This window comes from Anopheles funestus, chromosome 3RL, assembly GCF_943734845.2.
Source record: "Anopheles funestus chromosome 3RL, idAnoFuneDA-416_04, whole genome shotgun sequence".
Lineage (NCBI taxonomy): Eukaryota > Metazoa > Arthropoda > Insecta > Diptera > Culicidae > Anopheles > Anopheles funestus.
Window position 1 is genome coordinate 82554378 of NC_064599.1, and position 18510 is coordinate 82572887.

The window sequence follows — 18510 nt, forward strand, 5'->3', positions numbered from 1 at the left end:
AGTTCGACGGAGGTGAACGAACAAATGTTAAGAAAAAATATAAAGACTGTAATTTTTAAAAAACCTCTTTGGTTTGATTGACGTTGTTTTCTTTATTGTTACAGCACTGATGAGAACACAGGTTAGAAAAAGTATTGCCACGGGCGAGTATCAGGAAACGATAATCGTTACGGCAGCGGAATTTGGTGGTACCTTCTGTTTGGCGCGGTTACGCCAACGGTGTACGTATATTAGTTCTGCGCTCCACATCACCAGCGTTACAATGGTAAATCCGTTGATGAGAATGATGCTTTTCGAGTAGCTGCCGGTCCAATCGCGTAACGCTCCCACACACGGACCGATCGTCATCAGCACGATCCCGTTCGTGGTCATCTGTATGCTCGATGCCGACGGTAACCGTTTGAGCGGTATGTAGCTCGGTATGACCAGACTCATGTACACTGATCGCACACCCTTGGCGACACCGAGTCCGAACGCTACGATCACCATCTCGTCGTACGATCGCGCAAGTAGAATACTAAACCGCGTCACAATCAGCATAGACAGTGCGATCATGTACATGATACGCGGGCTAAGCTTTAGGAAGTCACCCACGAACGGGCTAATGAAGCGGAATAACAGATCGGCCAACGCCAGCGTCGACATGATTGAAGCGATCTGCTCCGTGCTGTATCCCAGATCGCCCAGGATGAAAGGTGTCAGCAGAGAAAAGTTAATTTCCGCAAATACGGCTATCGACATGCCCAGCATCATGTTCAGGTACACTTTATCCTGCAGCAGCGTCAGATCAAACATGTTGACCACTTTGGTAAAAAATCCTTCCGACTTTGCACCGGTGGCGGTATCATTTGGCACGGTGGACGGTAAGGGTGCTTTGGTATTTTCGAGCTGCCGCACGATCGATGGCAGATGGGATGTTTCATCGGTAAGGCCCTGGTTTTCGCTAAGGGCCGGTAGTTTTCCTCCGCCGCTCATTGGTACACCACTACCAAGGGAACCACGCCTTGGTCCAGCGTATCGTTCGTCGAAGATCTTCATCGAGCTACCAAGATTGACCGTTTCGGCCGATCCTTCGAACCAACGTTTCTGTAGCGGTGTAAATCGTGCATTAATAAAGCTCGAGAAGCGCCTGTGAGCTGATGGACGACGCTGTTGCTGTTCCTCCGACTGCACGAAACGATCCTCGGCCAATGTAACCGATGAGTCGCGATCGTCCCACATGGCTAATGAGCTGCCGAGATGTACACTTTCCACCGAGCCCGACTGGAACCAGCGTAAGGGTCGTTCTTCTGCTGACGTTAGTTCAGCTTTCAGAGAACGCGTCTCAGAAGGACATCGTCGAACCGGAGCAAGAACTGCAGTTAGTTTAGGAAGAATAGTTATATAAGTGAGCGAGCACCTTCGTGAAAAACAACTTTCTTACCTTCGCTTTTTGTTCGATGAATCGTATGCATACCTGAAGCATTGGACATACATCCTCCCGGCGGCTGAGAGAACGATTCTCGCTGTCGTAACTGTGACGTCAGCTCAAACCCGTAGACACTCTGTGCATCTACGTCGTAATCGATGAAACTGCACTTTTCCAGCAATTTTTCCTCCTCCTGCGTTTCTTCGATACCTTTCTCGGGACAATCCTCAGACGCTGGCATAATTTTAACCTCAACCGGTGGACAAGACAGTGCTGCTGCAGCATCGAGATGATCCGTTGGTACGGCCGGTATAGTCAACATGTGCCACTTGACGGGCTGCAGAAGCAAACCACCGACAATGATATGCGTGGCCAATGCACCAATAATTAGCAGACAGTAACGCGCACCGTACAGACCGAGCAGAAGAGACACGAGCTGGGGCAACAGAATCGGGCCCAATCCGGTGATGGTCATCGCAATGCCGGCGGCTTTATTTCGACGCACTACAAAGTATGTGTTTAACGCGAGCGAGAAGGACGAATTGCAGAAACCCATCCCAAGAGCTGTGAATGCAAAGACATTTAAGTGAGCTCATCTGCTTGGAACGAAAAGCTGGCAACAAACGTACATGCTATAATACTGTAGGTAATGATGAAGTGTGCGAAATGTACCGCCGAGGAGGTCAGCATCAAGCCGGCAGAGAAGAGGAATCCACCGGCCACGGCCAGCTTTCGGAAGCCGTACCTTCGCAACAGTGGCCCATTGAATAAACCGAGCGCCATGCCAACAGCTGAAGCTAGGTTAATGATGATCGACGCTTTGGTGGCAGAAATATTGATCTCCAGAAAGGTGTCTCTGAAGATTAGCCCGAAACTTTGCAGCACCGGTACGATCATGATCTATGTGCGAAAGAGAACACGCGCCATCATATGTATTGGTTCCTTTTATTTTATCTCAGCAGCAAATGTATGGGGTTTATGGTTATCTTTGAGACATTTTTAATGAACGTGGGACGGTTCTCGTGCACGCGTCATTACACGGCAGGAAGCTCATTTGCGAGACAAGACACAAACAGAAAACTAAATCCGACGAAAATCCCATACGATACACGATAAGCAAATCCGCGACATGTGAGACAAAGTTGCCGAAAGCTTCCGCATCCGTTCGCGATAAGATCCAACATTTGTACTTACATTGGCAAGCCCGTAGGCAAATACAATCATCCATCCCCAGCCTCCGTCGGGTGCTTTGGTTCGCTGAAGTGGTGGCGATGAGGGCTCTAGCTTAAATCCCTTCATATTTCCATTTCTCTCAGCCATTGCTGATTTAGCAGTGGTTTCCATAACGACAAATCAGACGGTGCACAGCTTTGTTGCAGTTCACGTGGCCCTGCATTACATTGGAGATTGGCTTTGGCCGTTAGTGATTGGAGCACATTTTTCGTACACTTTGGTCTTTCTTCAATCACTGAGCAATGTTGCTTTTTTGTCACTTTTTTGGCACAATTGCTTAACGCTAGTAACACTTCACTCATTCGTTTCCGTCGGTTCCGTTGGTAGCCGAATCTTAAAACGACCGTACTTTGGCCCCAATTGCATTATCACACATGCACGGTAAGCGCACACTAAACTGCTCGGTGGTTTATTTGATGTTGTTCTGTCACGCTCGACTGCCCGAATCAAACAGTGTCGTCGTCGTTTGTGACCTCTTTTTTACTGCCCAACCGGTAGCCCTTGAAAGAGTTAATCTGGGCGTGATTGTTTAAACGATCCGGTGTATCACACTGATACGACCGGGGAAGCGACTGCAAACGGTCTTCAACACGTTTTTACATAATCAAAAGTGTCTCTGCGCTAGAGGACCGCACCGCACCTGGGCACCGGACTCAATCACTGCACGCTGGAGGAAGCTCAAGTGCAATTTGCTCGAAGTCTAGCAAACGTCTCTACAGCAAAAGCGACTTCGGTTTCATCGTCGGTCAGCTGATTTTCTGAATGCGAGCTGCGTTATCGCTTATCTGCAGTGATAAAAATACACAACTGTTTACCACGTTTAACACAATGTGGAAGACATGGAAACGTGCACGTGCTGACTGGGTGACGCTTCAAACACGTTCCCGCCATTTGTAAACTTACCGAAATAGTATCCGGTTTGTTTAAGTTTACTAGTGCGTTGGTTGTTTCGTTACTTTACTAAGCAAAATCAAAATAACAGAAACAATAAACTTTACACATCGGTTTTTACTTCTGAACTTTTTCTTTGTCCAAACATTCAAAACAAACGGAAACGATCGGGCCGTAGTTCGAAAGGTGATAATAAATAAATTATAATCGAAGTACTCTATGCTTTTAGCTGGTAACAATCGATAAGAGTAAAATGATGAATTTGCACATTATTTATACATTCCATCTCTTTCATCGCAAACGCGGTAACAACAAATCCTATGAACTGTAGGCCAGCCATAGTAGAAATCTTCCTCAGAACATCCGAGATTTCCCAGCATTTCCCAACATTTCTATCTACGTGCTGGTCACCCTATTTGGTTTGTTGACAAAATACACAGCTGCGAGGTGGAGAAAGCACTCAACGACAATGTAGAAAAAAAACACATCCGAATCAAAAACGCTATTTTAGGAAACATCCAGCGAAATCATTTAACACTCAAAACTATGGCAAAGGAACTATTGTAAACTTATAAAACACATCACGAAACAATTGAACACGTCTTACGGGAGCTCTCCTACGGGAGCTCGTTGAACGCGACGCTACTTTTTCCCGATTCTGCTGACAGAACGCAACTAGCGGAAGATGGGCCAAAATGGGATGGGGGATGGTAATAGAAAGATTGGGGGTGTTGAAATAGCAACATAGTAACCGTAATCATGCGCCCTAAGCAAGAAGGGTGAGCAATAAATGATACAACAACACGACAGAGGACGAACAAAAAAACATACCCCATTATTCGTGAATGGTGAGGAATTGTATCACTATTTTTCATCACTGAATTAATTTAACTAAAGTAGAGAAGCTTTCTGCACACTATTGAGCATATTTATGAATCACGTTCAGTATCATACTGATTAAAAACACTGATTTATGCAAAAATTGATCACATTCTGATGAAAATCATTGTAAAAGCCAATGCATGCTTATTTGGCAACACTGCCTTCGAACTGTCATTCGCGCCAATTGCTATTGTTTACCGGTTCTTCATGGTTATTAGACGAGGCAGATACAACACAACTTTTGTACAATTGAAAAAGGCAAAATAGTGTATCAAACTGGGTATTTCAAAGCGTACGAGCATGCCGATCGCATCGGAAGTGAACCTGGCCGAAGTATTCTTCGTAAGTACTCTTAACTTGGGCATATTGTAGCACATTCCATAAGCGTTTCTTGTCGGCTGACTTTCAGAACGAAGATGACCTACCGTATGAAGAGGAGATCCTTCGTAATGCCTACTCCGTTAAGCACTGGATGCGCTATGTGGAGCACAAACGAAACGCGCCTCGATTCGTTATCAACACGGTGTTTGAGCGAGCGCTGAAGGAACTTCCCGGTTCCTACAAGCTGTGGTACAACTACCTCAAAACGCTCCGAAAGCAAGTGAAGGGCAAATGCATTACGGACAGCGAGTACGAGGAGGTGAACAACGCGTTCGAGCGTGCGCTCGTGTTCATGCATAAGATGCCCCGCATCTGGATGGACTACTGCTCGTTCATGACGTTCCAGTGCAAGATAACGCGCGCGCGGCAAGTATTCGATCGCGCCTTACGAGCACTTCCCATCACCCAGCATCATCGCATTTGGCCGCTGTATTTGGATTTTTTGAAGCGCTTTGATATCCCCGAAACGGCGGTTCGTGTATGGCGCCGTTACTTGAAGCTGTGTCCCGAAGACGCTGAAGAATACGTCGAGTTTCTGCAATCAATTGGCCATCTGGATGAGGCAGCGCAGCAGCTTGCCAGCATAGTTGATAACGAGAACTTCGTGTCCAAGCACGGCAAATCGAACCATCAGCTGTGGAACGAGCTTTGTGAATTAATTTCCAAAAATCCCGACAAAGTGCACTCGCTCAACGTGGATGGCATCATCCGGGGTGGACTGCGACGCTACACCGATCAGTTAGGCCATTTGTGGAATTCGCTCGCCGGTTACTATGTACGCAGTGGGCTGTTTGATCGGGCACGAGACATCTATGAGGAAGCCATCCAAACGGTAACGACCGTGCGCGACTTCAGTCAGGTATTCGATGCGTACGCACAGTTCGAAGAGTTAAGTCTTAGCAAGGTGATGGAGATCCTGGAGCGCAACCCAAACCCAACCGAAGACCATGAAATCGATGTGGAACTCCGAATGGCCCGGTTCGAGTATCTCATGGAACGTCGATTGCTGCTGCTGAACAGTGTGCTTTTGCGCCAGAATCCGCACAACGTTGCCGAGTGGCACAAGCGGGTGGAGCTGTACGAAGGAAAGCCTCACGAAATCATCAACACGTACACGGAAGCAGTGCATACAGTGCAACCGAAGCAGGCCGTCGGAAAACTCTACACACTATGGGTGGCTTTCGCAAAGTTTTACGAGACGAACAAACAGCTGGCCGATGCGAGAATCGTGTTCGAGAAAGCAGTCCAAGTCGACTATTTAAAGGTGGATGAACTGGCCAGTGTTTGGTGCGAATGGGCCGAGATGGAGATCCGCCAGGAGCAGTACGAAGAGGCGCTACGCATCATGCAACGTGCGACGGCAATGCCGAAGAGAAAAGTGGCCTACCACGATGACACGGAGACGGTGCAGATGCGCGTGTACAAGTCACTCAAACTGTGGTCTATGTATGCGGACCTGGAGGAAAGCTTCGGTACGTTCAAGACGTGCAAGCAGGTGTACGATCGCATCATCGATCTGAAGATCTGCACGCCACAAATCATCATCAATTACGGCATGTTTCTGGAGGAACACAACTACTTCGAGGAAGCGTTCAAGGCGTACGAGAAGGGTATCGCGCTGTTCAAGTGGCCCAATGTGTACGACATCTGGAACACGTACCTGACCAAGTTCCTGAACCGTTACGGAGGTCAGAAGCTGGAGCGAGCACGTGATCTGTTCGAACAGTGTTTAGACGGCTGTCCACCGGAGCTGGCCAAGAATCTGTATCTGTTGTACGCAAAGCTAGAGGAGCAGCACGGTCTGGCACGGCATGCAATGGCCGTTTACGAGCGAGCCACAACCGCTGTCAAGGAAGAGGAAATGTACGCAATGTTCAATCTGTACATTAAAAAGGCGGCCGAAATCTATGGCATTCCGCGCACGCGCCAGATATACGAGAAAGCGATCGAGGTATTGCCGGAAGCGGACTCGCGCCAGATGTGCGTCCTGTTCGCCGAGATGGAAACGAAGCTGGGTGAGATCGATCGTGCACGGGCCATCTACGCCCACTGCAGCCAAATGTGCGATCCTCGCGTAACCGCTGACTTCTGGCAGACGTGGAAGGAGTTCGAAATCCGTCACGGCAATGAGGACACGATGAGAGAAATGTTGCGCATTAAGCGATCGATTCAAGCGACATACAACACCCAAATCAACATGATGTCGGCGGCACTGATCAACGCAGCCGTTACGACCGGCGAACCCCCGAAGGATGCGATGCGTGCACTGGAGGTAAAGGCGGCCGAAACAACGGCCCGGGCAATAGCGGCCGTTGGTGCGACGGGCGGAAACATTATGTTTGTGCGTGGTGAAACACAAGGAGGAGCGTCAAAGGACGATCGTGTGGTTAATCCCGATGAAATAGACATCGACGACGAGGAGGAGGAAGATGAGGAAGACGAAGAAGAAAATGCCACGGAAGGTGATGGTGGTGGTAGTGTGGATGTCAGCAAAAAGATACCCATTGAACGCCAAAGCATTCCGGCGAAAGTATTCGGCAGCCTTCGTCGAGAAGTGGAAGAGAAAGAAGAGAATGAAATGGACGAATAAAGAGCCACTTGTGCGAGAAAACGGATGAATTGTATCATTTTGCAACTAGTGTAAGTAAAAAATTGAATGGAAAATACAATGTTTGTTCATTTTATATATAATAACGATCTATATACGCTTTATCGCTTTTTACACGATTACATCTAAAACAATGATTCATATAAAAAGCCACACTGTAAAACGTGGCGTAAACATCTGCTTCCCTCACAGGATCAACCGGCAGAATGTATCGATAACACTGTACAATCCGACGATCGGTGTCGTTCCCTTGCTTTGGGCGAAAAGGTCCACAATCTCATTGTAGATTTCCATCAGCTGCCGCTTGTACTTGGGATACCGTTCACATAGGCTTTGTAGCTCCATGCGATCGCTGGTGGCCCCGGGCATCAAATCATCGTCCTCCTGGGATCCACACTCGAGGGGATCAATCAAACCCACTAGCCCTCGCAGTGGTGCACTTGGCAAATCCACCATAATGAGCGTGACCTTTTCCTTGCGATGAAACTTTGACAGGACGGGTGATAGCTTATGCTCAACCTGATGCTCGTAGCGGCGCTTTTTACTCGTGTTAACCTTCTCGCTCGTAAGAAACACGAGATCGATTGCTGGAGAGTTGTTGATCGGTTGCTGTTGACTGGCGGCCGCTGACGCAGCTGAACTGAGCTTCATCGAAGCGGACGTGGAGGTGGCCGTAAACGACGATGAATAAGAAAAGGACGCAGACGTTGAAGACCCACCGAGGGAGGTGGTTTGCAGCGTTTGGCAAATTTCGCCCGTGGTCACATCCGACCGACGGAACGTACGCAGAATGTATGCCATTAAATCTGGACGGGTAACATGCCGTTCTTGAAAGCGATCATGATTCCACGAACGCACACGTAGTTCTCCACCGTCGCCTAGCAGTACGACCACATTGGCACCTGCTTCCTTGCCGAGATCATCCACCGCACCAGCACTCGTTTCCATCACGCACGTTTTGATACCATTCGACCAGAGGGGTCGCAGGATCTGGGCGACCTCTTTAAGCTGCGGTCGAGATCCGGTCACACAAATCATCACCTCGATCGGTTCATACCCGGCCGTAGGAGCAATTGCATTAACAAGCTTATCGAGCAGGAAGGAAAATCCGGCACCGCTTAGATCCACTTTCGGCACTTGCAGACCGTTGTTTATTCCGGATTTTCTGCAATTAGAAAGAAGCCAATTAATGCGATCATGCGAATGACACCAAACAATTGGAAAAATGTAAACCAATACTAACTGAAACTCTCCCAGTTTGCCATCGTACCGTCCACCGACAGCGATCGTCGTCAGAGGATTTTTACGCTTCGACTTGAGCTCACCCAGCATCTGCCAAACAATTCCACCCGTCTTTGCTCGCTCATAATTCACCGGCAGACCAGGGCACACATTCAGTGGACACTGTACACCCATATTTTGTGCCGAAGCAACCACTGTTTCGAGATCACGGACGGCCACTTTCGCCAAACTTGCTGCCTCACCCTTGCCACGGATAATGCTCTTAAGGATACTGCCGCCGAGCAGACTAACAGAGGATAGCTCTAACTGCAGGGCGTCACATAGATAGCTAACGTTTACCTTAGCAGTGGCACCTCCCATCAATGCGCTTATCAGTGACGAAAGTTGAAATTTCGATATTTTTTCATCGAGAAATTCGGCCACAAGTTCGAACAATTCACGGTACTTGTCCGGCGGTACATTGCAGTGAATGAGTATCGCCCGTAACAGTCCTATGTGGTTGAGACGGAAGAAAACGTTTCGCCCTTGAAGCAGATCCAGCTCTCGCATTACATCCGTCGCAATTGCTAGCAGTTCCGCATCAGTAATGAGGTGTCCTAAAGTAACGATTAAATGTTAGTAAAGGTGTGAAAAATAAATCTTCTCTTGGACACGAAATTTACCCCGGCTAGGAGTTACAATATCGAATGCGCACTCGTACAGTTGCTTCGGATGAAAGTTGAATACCTTTTTTTCGCGATACACACGCCCGATCGAATAGCGACGGATGTTTTTGATACCGTTCAGCGCGATGTACCGCAAAAACGGTACGCGTAGATCGTCTGGTAGCGTCACAACGCTACCCGAATGGGTCATAAGTTTTACCGTGTTCGACCGGGAAGCGTGCTGTTTTGTATATGGCGTCAGCAATGGCGTAACGATCTCAATCGCTCCATGCTTCCGAAAGAGAGCCACCAGCTTCGCTTTCACATAATCGAATCGTGGCAGTACCGGTACCATCGGTACCATGTCGAAATGGTAGCTTAGCTCACAGACAGGATCACTTTCCTGCCCAAAACATCGCGCTATCAGATGTTTGTAGTGCCGTGATTGAGGATTCGAAAGGATGTGTCTCACCACATCCTGTATTTCCTCGGCTTCGAGACGTGTACGCGGCACAAGATCCGAACAGAGCAGTTCTTCCGCGGTGGGACGCTTTTGCGGATCGTGATTCAACAGCCAGCGGATTACCTGCACCAGTCGACTGTAGCGCGCATCGGCAAGAAGTGTTTCGGGCAATCGAATCATTTCCGAGCGAAGATCCATCAGCGTTTTAACGCGCTCCATGCCAGTGTTTAGTGGCGAAGAGCTCATTTCGAACAGTATAATACCGAGCGAATACAGATCGACCTTTTGGTTGTAGGTGGAACGCGACGCATTGCCGGTTAGTTCTGGTGCCACGTACAATGCAGTACCAACTTTGCCCGTCAGCGAGTAACCAATGTCGGAGGACTTGCCCGGTAGTGCATTTCCCACTACCACGATGGATGGTGCTGAAAATAGAAAGAACCAACAGGGACAAAATATTACATCATCCATTTTGTAGGGCAATTGTCTATTGTCTTCACATCAGGCATACCGTTTTGATGGCCTTGATTCTGAAGGGCCAGAATGCTGGTTGTCGCTAGACCAAAATCGCCTATCTTTACCTGATCCCGCGAATCGAGGAAAATGTTCACCGGCTTCAGATCCCGATGGATCATTCCCTGCTGATGGATGTGGCTTAAACCCTCCACGATTTCACGGAAAAGGCGCCAAACGCGATCTATATCCAGATACAGGCCGCCATCGATCGCCGTCCTCAGTGTGCTCTTCTCACAAAACTCCATCTGGATGTACATGTACAGCACCTCGGGCAGAGTGTGTGTCGTAACGGCGGCCACCTTCTTGTTTTCACCTCCAGCGCTCGGTTCCAGCAAATCTTCACCGTAACTGTTGTACGAAGGTGCCTCACCGTTCGATCCTACAAATTCTATCCCTCCCGAACTGTCGTCAATGCTTTGATCGCCCAAGTTACGGTGATCCTCGATGGAATCACTGCTCTCATCAGTGCTGCTACTACTGCTCTCCTCATCGAGATCATTTGTATCGTCATCGTCGTCTTCGCTGCTCGAATCGTTGGGCATGAAGTCTACGAAGCAATCAATATTCTTATCGCTGAGCGCTTTCTTCACCACATCCGTGCCAGCAGTGCCTCGGCGGACACGTGAGGTTCTTCTTTTCGGTCTGCTTGTCATGGACCAATCGCAGCTGCTAAGTGTACCAGCCATTTCTCCATCCGTATCGGTGACCGTTATTTCCGATGCGCTCGTTGCCTCCATCCAGCTGTTGTAGTACCGTACGACATTTTCGTGATTTAGTCGAGACAGCAGTTCCACTTCGCGGATCATTTTCTTGTAAAATTGTTTGCTTCTTGCCGGCAGCCGTATACGTTTGATCGCATATTCACGGTTGTCCAGCTTGTTACGCACTTTCAGCACATCTCCGTACGCTCCCTTGCCGAGATAGGAAAGCAATTCGAACTCTGTCTGAATGCGGGACTTTTCCTGTCCGGCACCGGTCCCATTCATTACAAGTGGCATGTATGGCACGAGATGTTGCTGGCCAGCTTCCGATCGTTGTCCGTTGCCGTGCTGAGTTTTCTGCACTGCCACTGTAAGCTGCTGCTGACCGACAGCTGTTGTGTGATCCGTTTGCATCAGTGTTGGTCGCAAAAACGGATGATCAAGCAGCTCGGTTGCCGAGATAGTTCGTTCCGATTTACACCTTTCGACGAAATCTTTCATTTCCGAATGAGGTGCAAGAAGGGCTTCAATTAACCCTCCCAGTGCTGGCAAATCGGAACTACGAAGCGACTGGTGCAGCAAATGGTGGCCTTCTCCCAGCTCCTGAATGTACGGTATCAAACGAAAGTCGGCAACACGCACCATTCCCGCATTGTCCATAAACACGGTCGAATCGGACAGATTGTCGTGCGAAACACCATTGTTGTGTAGGTAGATCAATGCTTCCAGCGTTCCTTTAGCGACCATACTTGCGCCCTCAACGCTCCAACCGAGAGAACCAGAAATACTGAACAGGCTTGTCCCGAGAATGAATTCCTGTACCACAAACAATGTCAAAGCTTCTTTGCCCATCCGACACAGGATGCCTTCGTACGCGATCAAATGCTTGTGTTTCAGTGGGATTAAACTGTCCATCAATCGCTCCATATCGCCCACAACCGTTTCCACCGGTCGGCCTCGAACGGTTCTACTTTCAGCCATCGGTTCACTATCGTAATACAGCGTCCACTCCGTAAGGTACACCAGTTCACCAGTTTGCTGATCAATGCCGGCGTACGCGATACACCCGCGTTGAGAATGTCCCAGACACGAGCCCCGAAGCACTTTCCGACCACCGCGAAAGTTAAGCAACTCACTGCGCCGATGATCGAAACAGAACGCACCATCACTGTTCTCCGTTGAAGAGGTAGAATGCAATCGATGCATCGGACTCGAGTCGTTTAAGCTCTGGCGCGATTCCCTTCTCGTACGCTCGAGTTCCTTTTTTCGTCGCTGCAGCTCGTCTTGCATTGCTTGCCGCTTCAGGTTTTCCTCGGCCTGCAACGTGTTTTGTCGGGCGAGTGCTTGCTTCTGTTGGTTGGCCAGCATTTCATCGTAGAAGCTACCCTTCGGTGGTACATTGTACTGATGCAGGAAGGCTTGAACTGTGTTGGCCAATTCAAAAATCATCACTTCACCTTTCAGATCATCGGCCAGCTGTTGGAGTTTCTCGGTAAACTCGCGTACCAAGCTGTCGGACAGTCCGACGACATTTTTCAGCTCTAGCTTCGGTGGGCTGTTCAAATAATGCAAACAAAATTGTAACTCATCTGTACTACTGAATAAAAAAAACAGATCCTACGCACCACTTTGGATACTTTGAAGAGCAGATGATGTACAGGTCCGCCTTCACGTATGCCTCCTTAGCAGATCCTCTTTGCGGTGTAAGATGCAATCGTAACTCCAAAGGCTTCCACTTCCCATTCTTCGGCCGCAAATCTTCAACTTCATCGTGAAAAATGGACTACACGGAAAAGGACCAAAAAGTGCCACCGAGGCAGGTGAGTCAACAACGTCATCGCCAAACTGTAGCGCACCATATGCTATGTGGTATGGACGGCCGGCTACCGGCAGTTGGCACACGGTCCTCACCCTCCTTTTACCCTTACCTTTATCACCTCTAGCTCGTTTTCTTGACGTTCACGAATCGTTTCTTTCTTTGCCATTGCCGTAGATCGATCGACGATCGACAAATTACGCGCTGGCAGGCATGTTGCTAACGGGACTGTAATCACGTTCACGATGAAACAATGTTTTCGTCTAAATAAGCACTATTTCATTGATAAAACGCCGTTGATTCGTGAATGCGCAGCGCTTGCTTGCTGTCGCGTTTTCGCTTGACGTTTCCATCCATAATCAAAACAAAACATACCCGCGAGCTGCTCGTGTTTATTACTACAGATTCTCGGGCACATCTTCCACCGCCTACTGCAAGGCACCATCCTCGGAGAAGAACGATTATAAATACGCTAAACAATGTGGCCTATATTCATATGATTGCTTTATTTGACATTTTCTATTAAAACATAGTTTATATCGACTTAACTTAAACTTATCTTATTCTGTTCTGGGGTCGCCGAGGACAGTTACAAGTCGAGCTTCTCCTGCTGTACCAAGCTCATTCGAATTTTCTGCAGTAGCTCCCGTTTCACCACATCAGGAATCAGGGTACGAGCTTCCGGCGTTACAACTTGCACGACGCCGTCCACGTTTGTGTGACCATTTTCCACTATCGCCTGTCTGCAGAGGTATCGTACCTGGTCGTTCCAACCGCACTCGATGAGCCGCAAGCGTAGCAAATCTTTTAACCTACTCCAAAACAAAAACGTTTTACTTTTAGACTCGAGAGATTTATGGCAGTTTCTTACTTTGTGCGATCTCCTTGCAGGATAGTAATTTGGTCAACACTTTTACTGTACATCTTGATACACTTTCTAGCTGCAGGGTCGCTGATGCTTTCTGATATTGGATTTTATGCTTCGGCAAGCTTGGATGCTGGGTAGAATATGGTGACAATCTGGCACAACGGGTCACGGTCTGGACAATTTGTCACACACAATTTATAATCGAATCGAATAGTACTGAAATGTTTGCTATTATTTTACAATTCAAATTTATTCAATTGTTATTTAATGTATAAAATCTAAAATCCATCCATACAAAACATGATCGCTTTATTTATTTCCCCTTTCTCCCGCAATTGCAATAGAAATTGCACTGGGCCAGCAATCAGATGTTTATTGTCATGAATGTCATTGGAATAAAATAAAAACTACACAACAAAGCAAGCAGTAATCGTCTTTCCTAAAGAGCAAAAATGCTTGCAAATTGATAAAAAGCAGATTGTAGTGGGAATATTTATTTGTTATAACCTATTAAAAGTGGTTTTTGAGGATCTAGTACGTCAAGGCTGCTTTCGGAACGATGGCCAACATCAACGATTTGCCGAATGAAATTCTTGAGTTCATCTTCAGCTTGCTTCCGCCCTACGAGCCCTTGGAACACTGTGGTGGTGTTTGCAAACGATGGAATCTGCTGGCCACAAGTAAGCGGTCAACTTTTATCCAAGCCAAACATGCCAAACATCTTACCTATTCCCCTGTATTGCAGATGTGAGAGCCCGAAAGAAATCCAACCTTCAAAAGGGCCTAATTGATTTCAATCTTTGCTGGAAGGAAATCCTTCACGAGTCGACCCCCCGGATTGCAGCGCGTTTCGCCCATGCCACCTCATTACACCGAAACTCAATGTACGTGTTTGGTGGTGCGTCGTCCTACGACACTACATTCAACGATCTGTGGAAGTTTGATCTGTCGCGGCGCGAATGGATCCGACCAATTTCGATGGGAACCTATCCGTCCCCCAAAGCGGGTGCGTCACTCGTTTGCCACAACGATTTGCTGGTACTGTACGGTGGTTGGCGTCATGCTTATACACCGTTCCATATGTGCACCCTCATTGACGAGCTGCACGTGTACAACATAGTCGAAAATCGCTGGACCATCCACAATCAAGCGTATGGACCACCGCCAATGACTGGCCACTCGGCTACGGTGCATCACAATCAAATGATCCTGTTCGGTGGATACCAGAACAACATGGAAAATCTTCGCACATCGAACGATATATGGGTGTTGGATTTGGAGCGGCTTGTCTGGAAGAAGCCCGCAGTTTCCGATCTGAAACCGGCGCCACGTTACGGTCAGTTTCAGATGGCGGTCGGGGAAAACCACATTCTGGTGCTGGGAGGAACTGGAGGCGTAAATCGCGTGTTTAACGACGCATGGCTGCTGGACATGCAGCGGGACACCTGGGTATGGAAGCGGGTGCAAATTAAGAACAAGAAAGGCACCGTAACACACAACTGGTGCTATCCAGCGTGCAATGTCGGTTCTAAGGTGATAGTGTTAGGACCAACGTCACCCAATGACTTTCAAATCATCCGTCCAAGTCGCGTTCCACCCGTGGGCCGAGCTCGCCCGATGGTCGAAATACACCGGAATCGCGTGGGCATTCCACAAGGGGTACATGGTGCTGAGCCTAACATTCCTCGAAACAGCCCACCGCAAAGACCCAACTTACCGCCACCTCCGCCAGCACCGCTGCAACCAGCGTCAGTGCCAGTCCTGCCAGGACCGTCCGCCGCGTCCAAAGAAGGCACTGCTGCCACACCAAAGCAACCTGCCGCGGCACAAAATGGTGCTGGAGAAGCGAGACCCGGTCCATCTGGATTACGATCGCCGAGCAGTTCCGCTGCTGGACCACCGTCACGTTCTATGCCGATCATAAGAAGTGCGTTTGGGCGTCAATCGTCTGAAGATGATCACCTGCCGAAACGCTTCAACCAGCAGAACATGGAACAGAACCATATGGCGATGGTGGCCTTCAGTGTAGACTCAACGAACCATCACTCATCGATTGCGGCCAGCTCGCGAGAGCGACAACTGGAGCGGCTACGAAAAATGGAAGAGAAAATATCGGCCATGCGACGAGCGAAGGAAGCTGAACAACAGCAGCAACAACCGCAACAGCGACCCACAGATCGACCGTTGCTCGATGAACAGCGACAGGAAGACGGAAATGAATCCGCGCAAGGCAACAGAGACGCTAGCAATGTGTACGAGTCGGTTGCGAACACGAGTGGGTCCGATCCGGTCACACCAAAGCGCGTCAAACGGAACGGATTGGCCATCTACGTGTGCGATGTGTCGAAAATACTGCCAACGGGCGGTGCGGAACCTTGCATTGAATGGCAGGAATCGAAAAACAGTGGTCTTATAGCGGGCGCACCGGATCACTATACGTTTTCCACGATGATCAACGGCAACGGGGAACTGATCGTGTTTGGTGGTTTGAACAAAAATCATAAATCGGAAAATTTGTGCGTTTCCAATTCCGTGCACTTTCTCACAGTTCCAACGGCCGTTGTGTAAAACATTCAGCACACGAGCGTGTGGCTTTCGATTAGATGCTTAGCAGTCGTAGTACTATTTCTGAACTGAATACAGTCCAATAAAAATAAATTCTTTATTGAATTTGAAATTAATTCAGAATCAAAGCGATCGGTAATTGAACATTCAGCAGCGGCAAGGGAATGGGTAAGAATATTACAGACATTTTAATGAATTGCCATGTTGATAGTTTTATTTAGAAGATTTGTTGTTATACTCATGAAAACATTTAAAATTTGTCCCACAAACTAACAGCTTTTCTGCATAAATTATAAGCCATTTTATCCGTTCACGGCATGGTACAAAGACAGTAAGATTTTGTTCTGTTTTTCGGTTATGAAATTTATATCAGCTTAGGCGGAGATATACAGTCAGAATATTAAAAACAAAAATCAAATATTGTTCATCACATTTTGGCAAAGCATGATCGGTTCGGGAATATCTTGAATAAATGATTTTTAAGTATATCTCCTCTTGATAAATACATATTCATCATCAAACAGTATCTCGTTCGATTCTCGTCAAAGTTTGTAAACTTATTTTAAGCACCTCATCCAAAAAAGGCAAATTATTCGTTTCCAGAACCTACGTAAACGGTTACGGTCGGTTTAATTTCCTGGTTAGCCTGATCTCCCGTTGGCTGTTCTTCTGGGTGCATTTTTCTGCAGTGCATACTGAGAAGCGCTTTGTAGCGATACGATTTGTTGCAGATAGTACATTCGAAGCTAACCCCACTGTGCGTAAGTTCGTGCGTTTTCTTAGCAAAACCACTTTTGAAACGCTTTGGACACAAGCTGCACGAGTAAGGTTTTTCCGCCGAGTGAACCCTTTCGTGCACTCTCAGTTCCTGTCTGCGAAGGGAGAAATGACAAATGTTACCAAACAACCTTTTGTTAGTGTATCAAGAGAGGGTGAATGTTTGTACAAAACTATTTACTTGAGTTTAAAACGTTTACCGCACGTCGTACAGCCGAAGTTGAACACATTGCTGTGGAATCGTTTGCAATGGTCCCGCAAACCACCAGGATGGTTGAATTCCTTTTGACAATGTATGCATTTGTGTGTTTCTCCAATGCCGTGTTGTGAACGCTGAAAAAACGGACACAAAGCGTATATTTGATATCTTTCCTTACTGCGAGTGCGTCTAACTTACCATGTGCGATTTGTACGTATTGTTGTGCGTGAAACCTTTGCCACATTTTTCGCAAGATTTTACAATCTTCTTCAAATGGACAGCCTCTATGTGACGCAGCAAGTTCGAATGATCCACCATTTCCACCGGACAGTGTGGACAGGCACGTTTCGTTTCCAGCGTGTGGCTTTGCTGGTGGCGAGCTAAATTGTTCACCAACTTACCGCAGGTGACGCAAAGCTGCTTCGCACGAATGTAGTTTCTCGAAAGGTTCGTACCCGACTCACCCACTTTACTCATTCTCTTGGTAGCATGCCGGGCAGGATTTCTACCGGTCGCGCCATTCGACCGTGCCGTGGTAAATGAATTTTCAGCCTTTTCATGCTGTTCCTCGTCACTGAAACATGTATTAACTGTTTCATATTTTTCCACTTCCAATCCGTCGTGCTGCTGATGTGGTATTTCTGTAGTTTCGTCCTCGTCGTTCGATGTACTGTTTCCACTGATTTCTTCTCGCTGCTCTTCGAGCTGTGTTTGCTCCGAGGACGCATTGTGTGGAAGGACCAATTCAATCGTAAATGTTTCCGTCTTTGAAGAGTGAGCACCTTCGTAGTCATCGCAGGATTCGTCGTTTTCAAGTTTGCCAAACAGCTCATAAAACAGTATATCATTACTTATGCATGACTCCCGATATTCGGCAGACTTTTTCAGCTTTCGCGTACAATCGAAACACATCATGTACACTGATAAATTGTACGGTTTAATCTGCAAAATAAGAATCAGCGCTATGCAATGGTGCACCTGTACCCAAAACAAACGTTGCATTTGTCTTACCTGAATACCGGTAAACCGCTCTACATCTTCAATGGCGAGTGAAGTATTTAACGCTTTGCTAACTGGTATGAGAAGTTTCTCATTTTGGCTCAAACAAAACCGACAAATACTGGATATTTCGGGTGTAAAGCTTTCCATCTCGCACCGAATGGTACAATTTGTTGATAAATAACGACGCTGAATCTATTGTCAAGATTGGTTTGGCATTGCACCAAGGTGTTTATAGCAAGTATGTATAACAACCTTGATATACATTTGAATTGCATCCACCCAGCGGAATTTCCGTTTTGTTTCTGGCTCAAGTG

At 47.5% G+C, this 18510-nt stretch overlaps 6 protein-coding genes across 10 annotated transcripts; 2 read left to right on the forward strand and 4 right to left on the reverse strand.

The window, feature by feature from the left end:
* Positions 1–67: 67 nt before the first annotated feature.
* Positions 68–4465, reverse strand: LOC125771782 (uncharacterized). Of its 5 annotated transcripts, none has more exons than XM_049442830.1 (5): positions 4364–4465; positions 2603–3156; positions 2038–2308; positions 1424–1972; positions 68–1355 (listed from the first exon to the last, which is right to left on the reverse strand). In XM_049442830.1, the coding sequence occupies exons 2-5, from the start codon at positions 2750–2752 to the stop codon at positions 151–153; spliced, it is 2175 nt and encodes a 724-aa protein (XP_049298787.1). In that variant the 5' UTR covers positions 2753–3156; positions 4364–4465; the 3' UTR covers positions 68–150. The 5 variants fall into 5 exon arrangements, with proteins under 5 accessions (XP_049298787.1, XP_049298786.1, XP_049298784.1 ...); XM_049442829.1 differs by having other exon boundaries at positions 2603–3426; XM_049442827.1 differs by lacking the exon at positions 4364–4465 and adding an exon at positions 3545–4241 and having other exon boundaries at positions 2603–3426.
* A 70-nt stretch (positions 4466–4535) lies between these two features.
* LOC125771778 (pre-mRNA-splicing factor syf1 homolog) lies at positions 4536–7406 on the forward strand. Its single transcript, XM_049442810.1, has 2 exons — positions 4536–4756; positions 4824–7406. The coding sequence occupies exons 1-2, from the start codon at positions 4715–4717 to the stop codon at positions 7383–7385; spliced, it is 2604 nt and encodes an 867-aa protein (XP_049298767.1). The 5' UTR covers positions 4536–4714; the 3' UTR covers positions 7386–7406.
* A 41-nt stretch (positions 7407–7447) lies between these two features.
* Positions 7448–13188, reverse strand: LOC125771767 (eIF-2-alpha kinase GCN2). The gene is made up of 6 exons (XM_049442731.1): positions 12898–13188; positions 12595–12752; positions 10264–12524; positions 9308–10177; positions 8647–9241; positions 7448–8568 (listed from the first exon to the last, which is right to left on the reverse strand). Exons 1-6 carry the CDS (start codon positions 12952–12954, stop codon positions 7590–7592), a joined length of 4920 nt encoding a protein of 1639 aa, XP_049298688.1. The 5' UTR covers positions 12955–13188; the 3' UTR covers positions 7448–7589.
* An 83-nt stretch (positions 13189–13271) lies between these two features.
* Positions 13272–13825, reverse strand: LOC125771843 (enhancer of yellow 2 transcription factor-like). The gene is made up of 2 exons (XM_049442928.1): positions 13657–13825; positions 13272–13597 (listed from the first exon to the last, which is right to left on the reverse strand). The coding sequence occupies exons 1-2, from the start codon at positions 13707–13709 to the stop codon at positions 13375–13377; spliced, it is 276 nt and encodes a 91-aa protein (XP_049298885.1). The 5' UTR covers positions 13710–13825; the 3' UTR covers positions 13272–13374.
* Positions 13826–14031: 206 nt separating this feature from the next.
* On the forward strand, positions 14032–16334 carry LOC125771786 (F-box only protein 42). Its single transcript, XM_049442839.1, has 2 exons — positions 14032–14333; positions 14399–16334. The coding sequence occupies exons 1-2, from the start codon at positions 14213–14215 to the stop codon at positions 16219–16221; spliced, it is 1944 nt and encodes a 647-aa protein (XP_049298796.1). The 5' UTR covers positions 14032–14212; the 3' UTR covers positions 16222–16334.
* Positions 16335–16404: 70 nt separating this feature from the next.
* On the reverse strand, positions 16405–18352 carry LOC125771813 (zinc finger protein 596-like). Its single transcript, XM_049442879.1, has 4 exons — positions 18206–18352; positions 17393–18136; positions 17177–17328; positions 16405–17090 (listed from the first exon to the last, which is right to left on the reverse strand). The coding sequence occupies exons 1-4, from the start codon at positions 18341–18343 to the stop codon at positions 16808–16810; spliced, it is 1317 nt and encodes a 438-aa protein (XP_049298836.1). The 5' UTR covers positions 18344–18352; the 3' UTR covers positions 16405–16807.
* Positions 18353–18510: the final 158 nt, after the last annotated feature.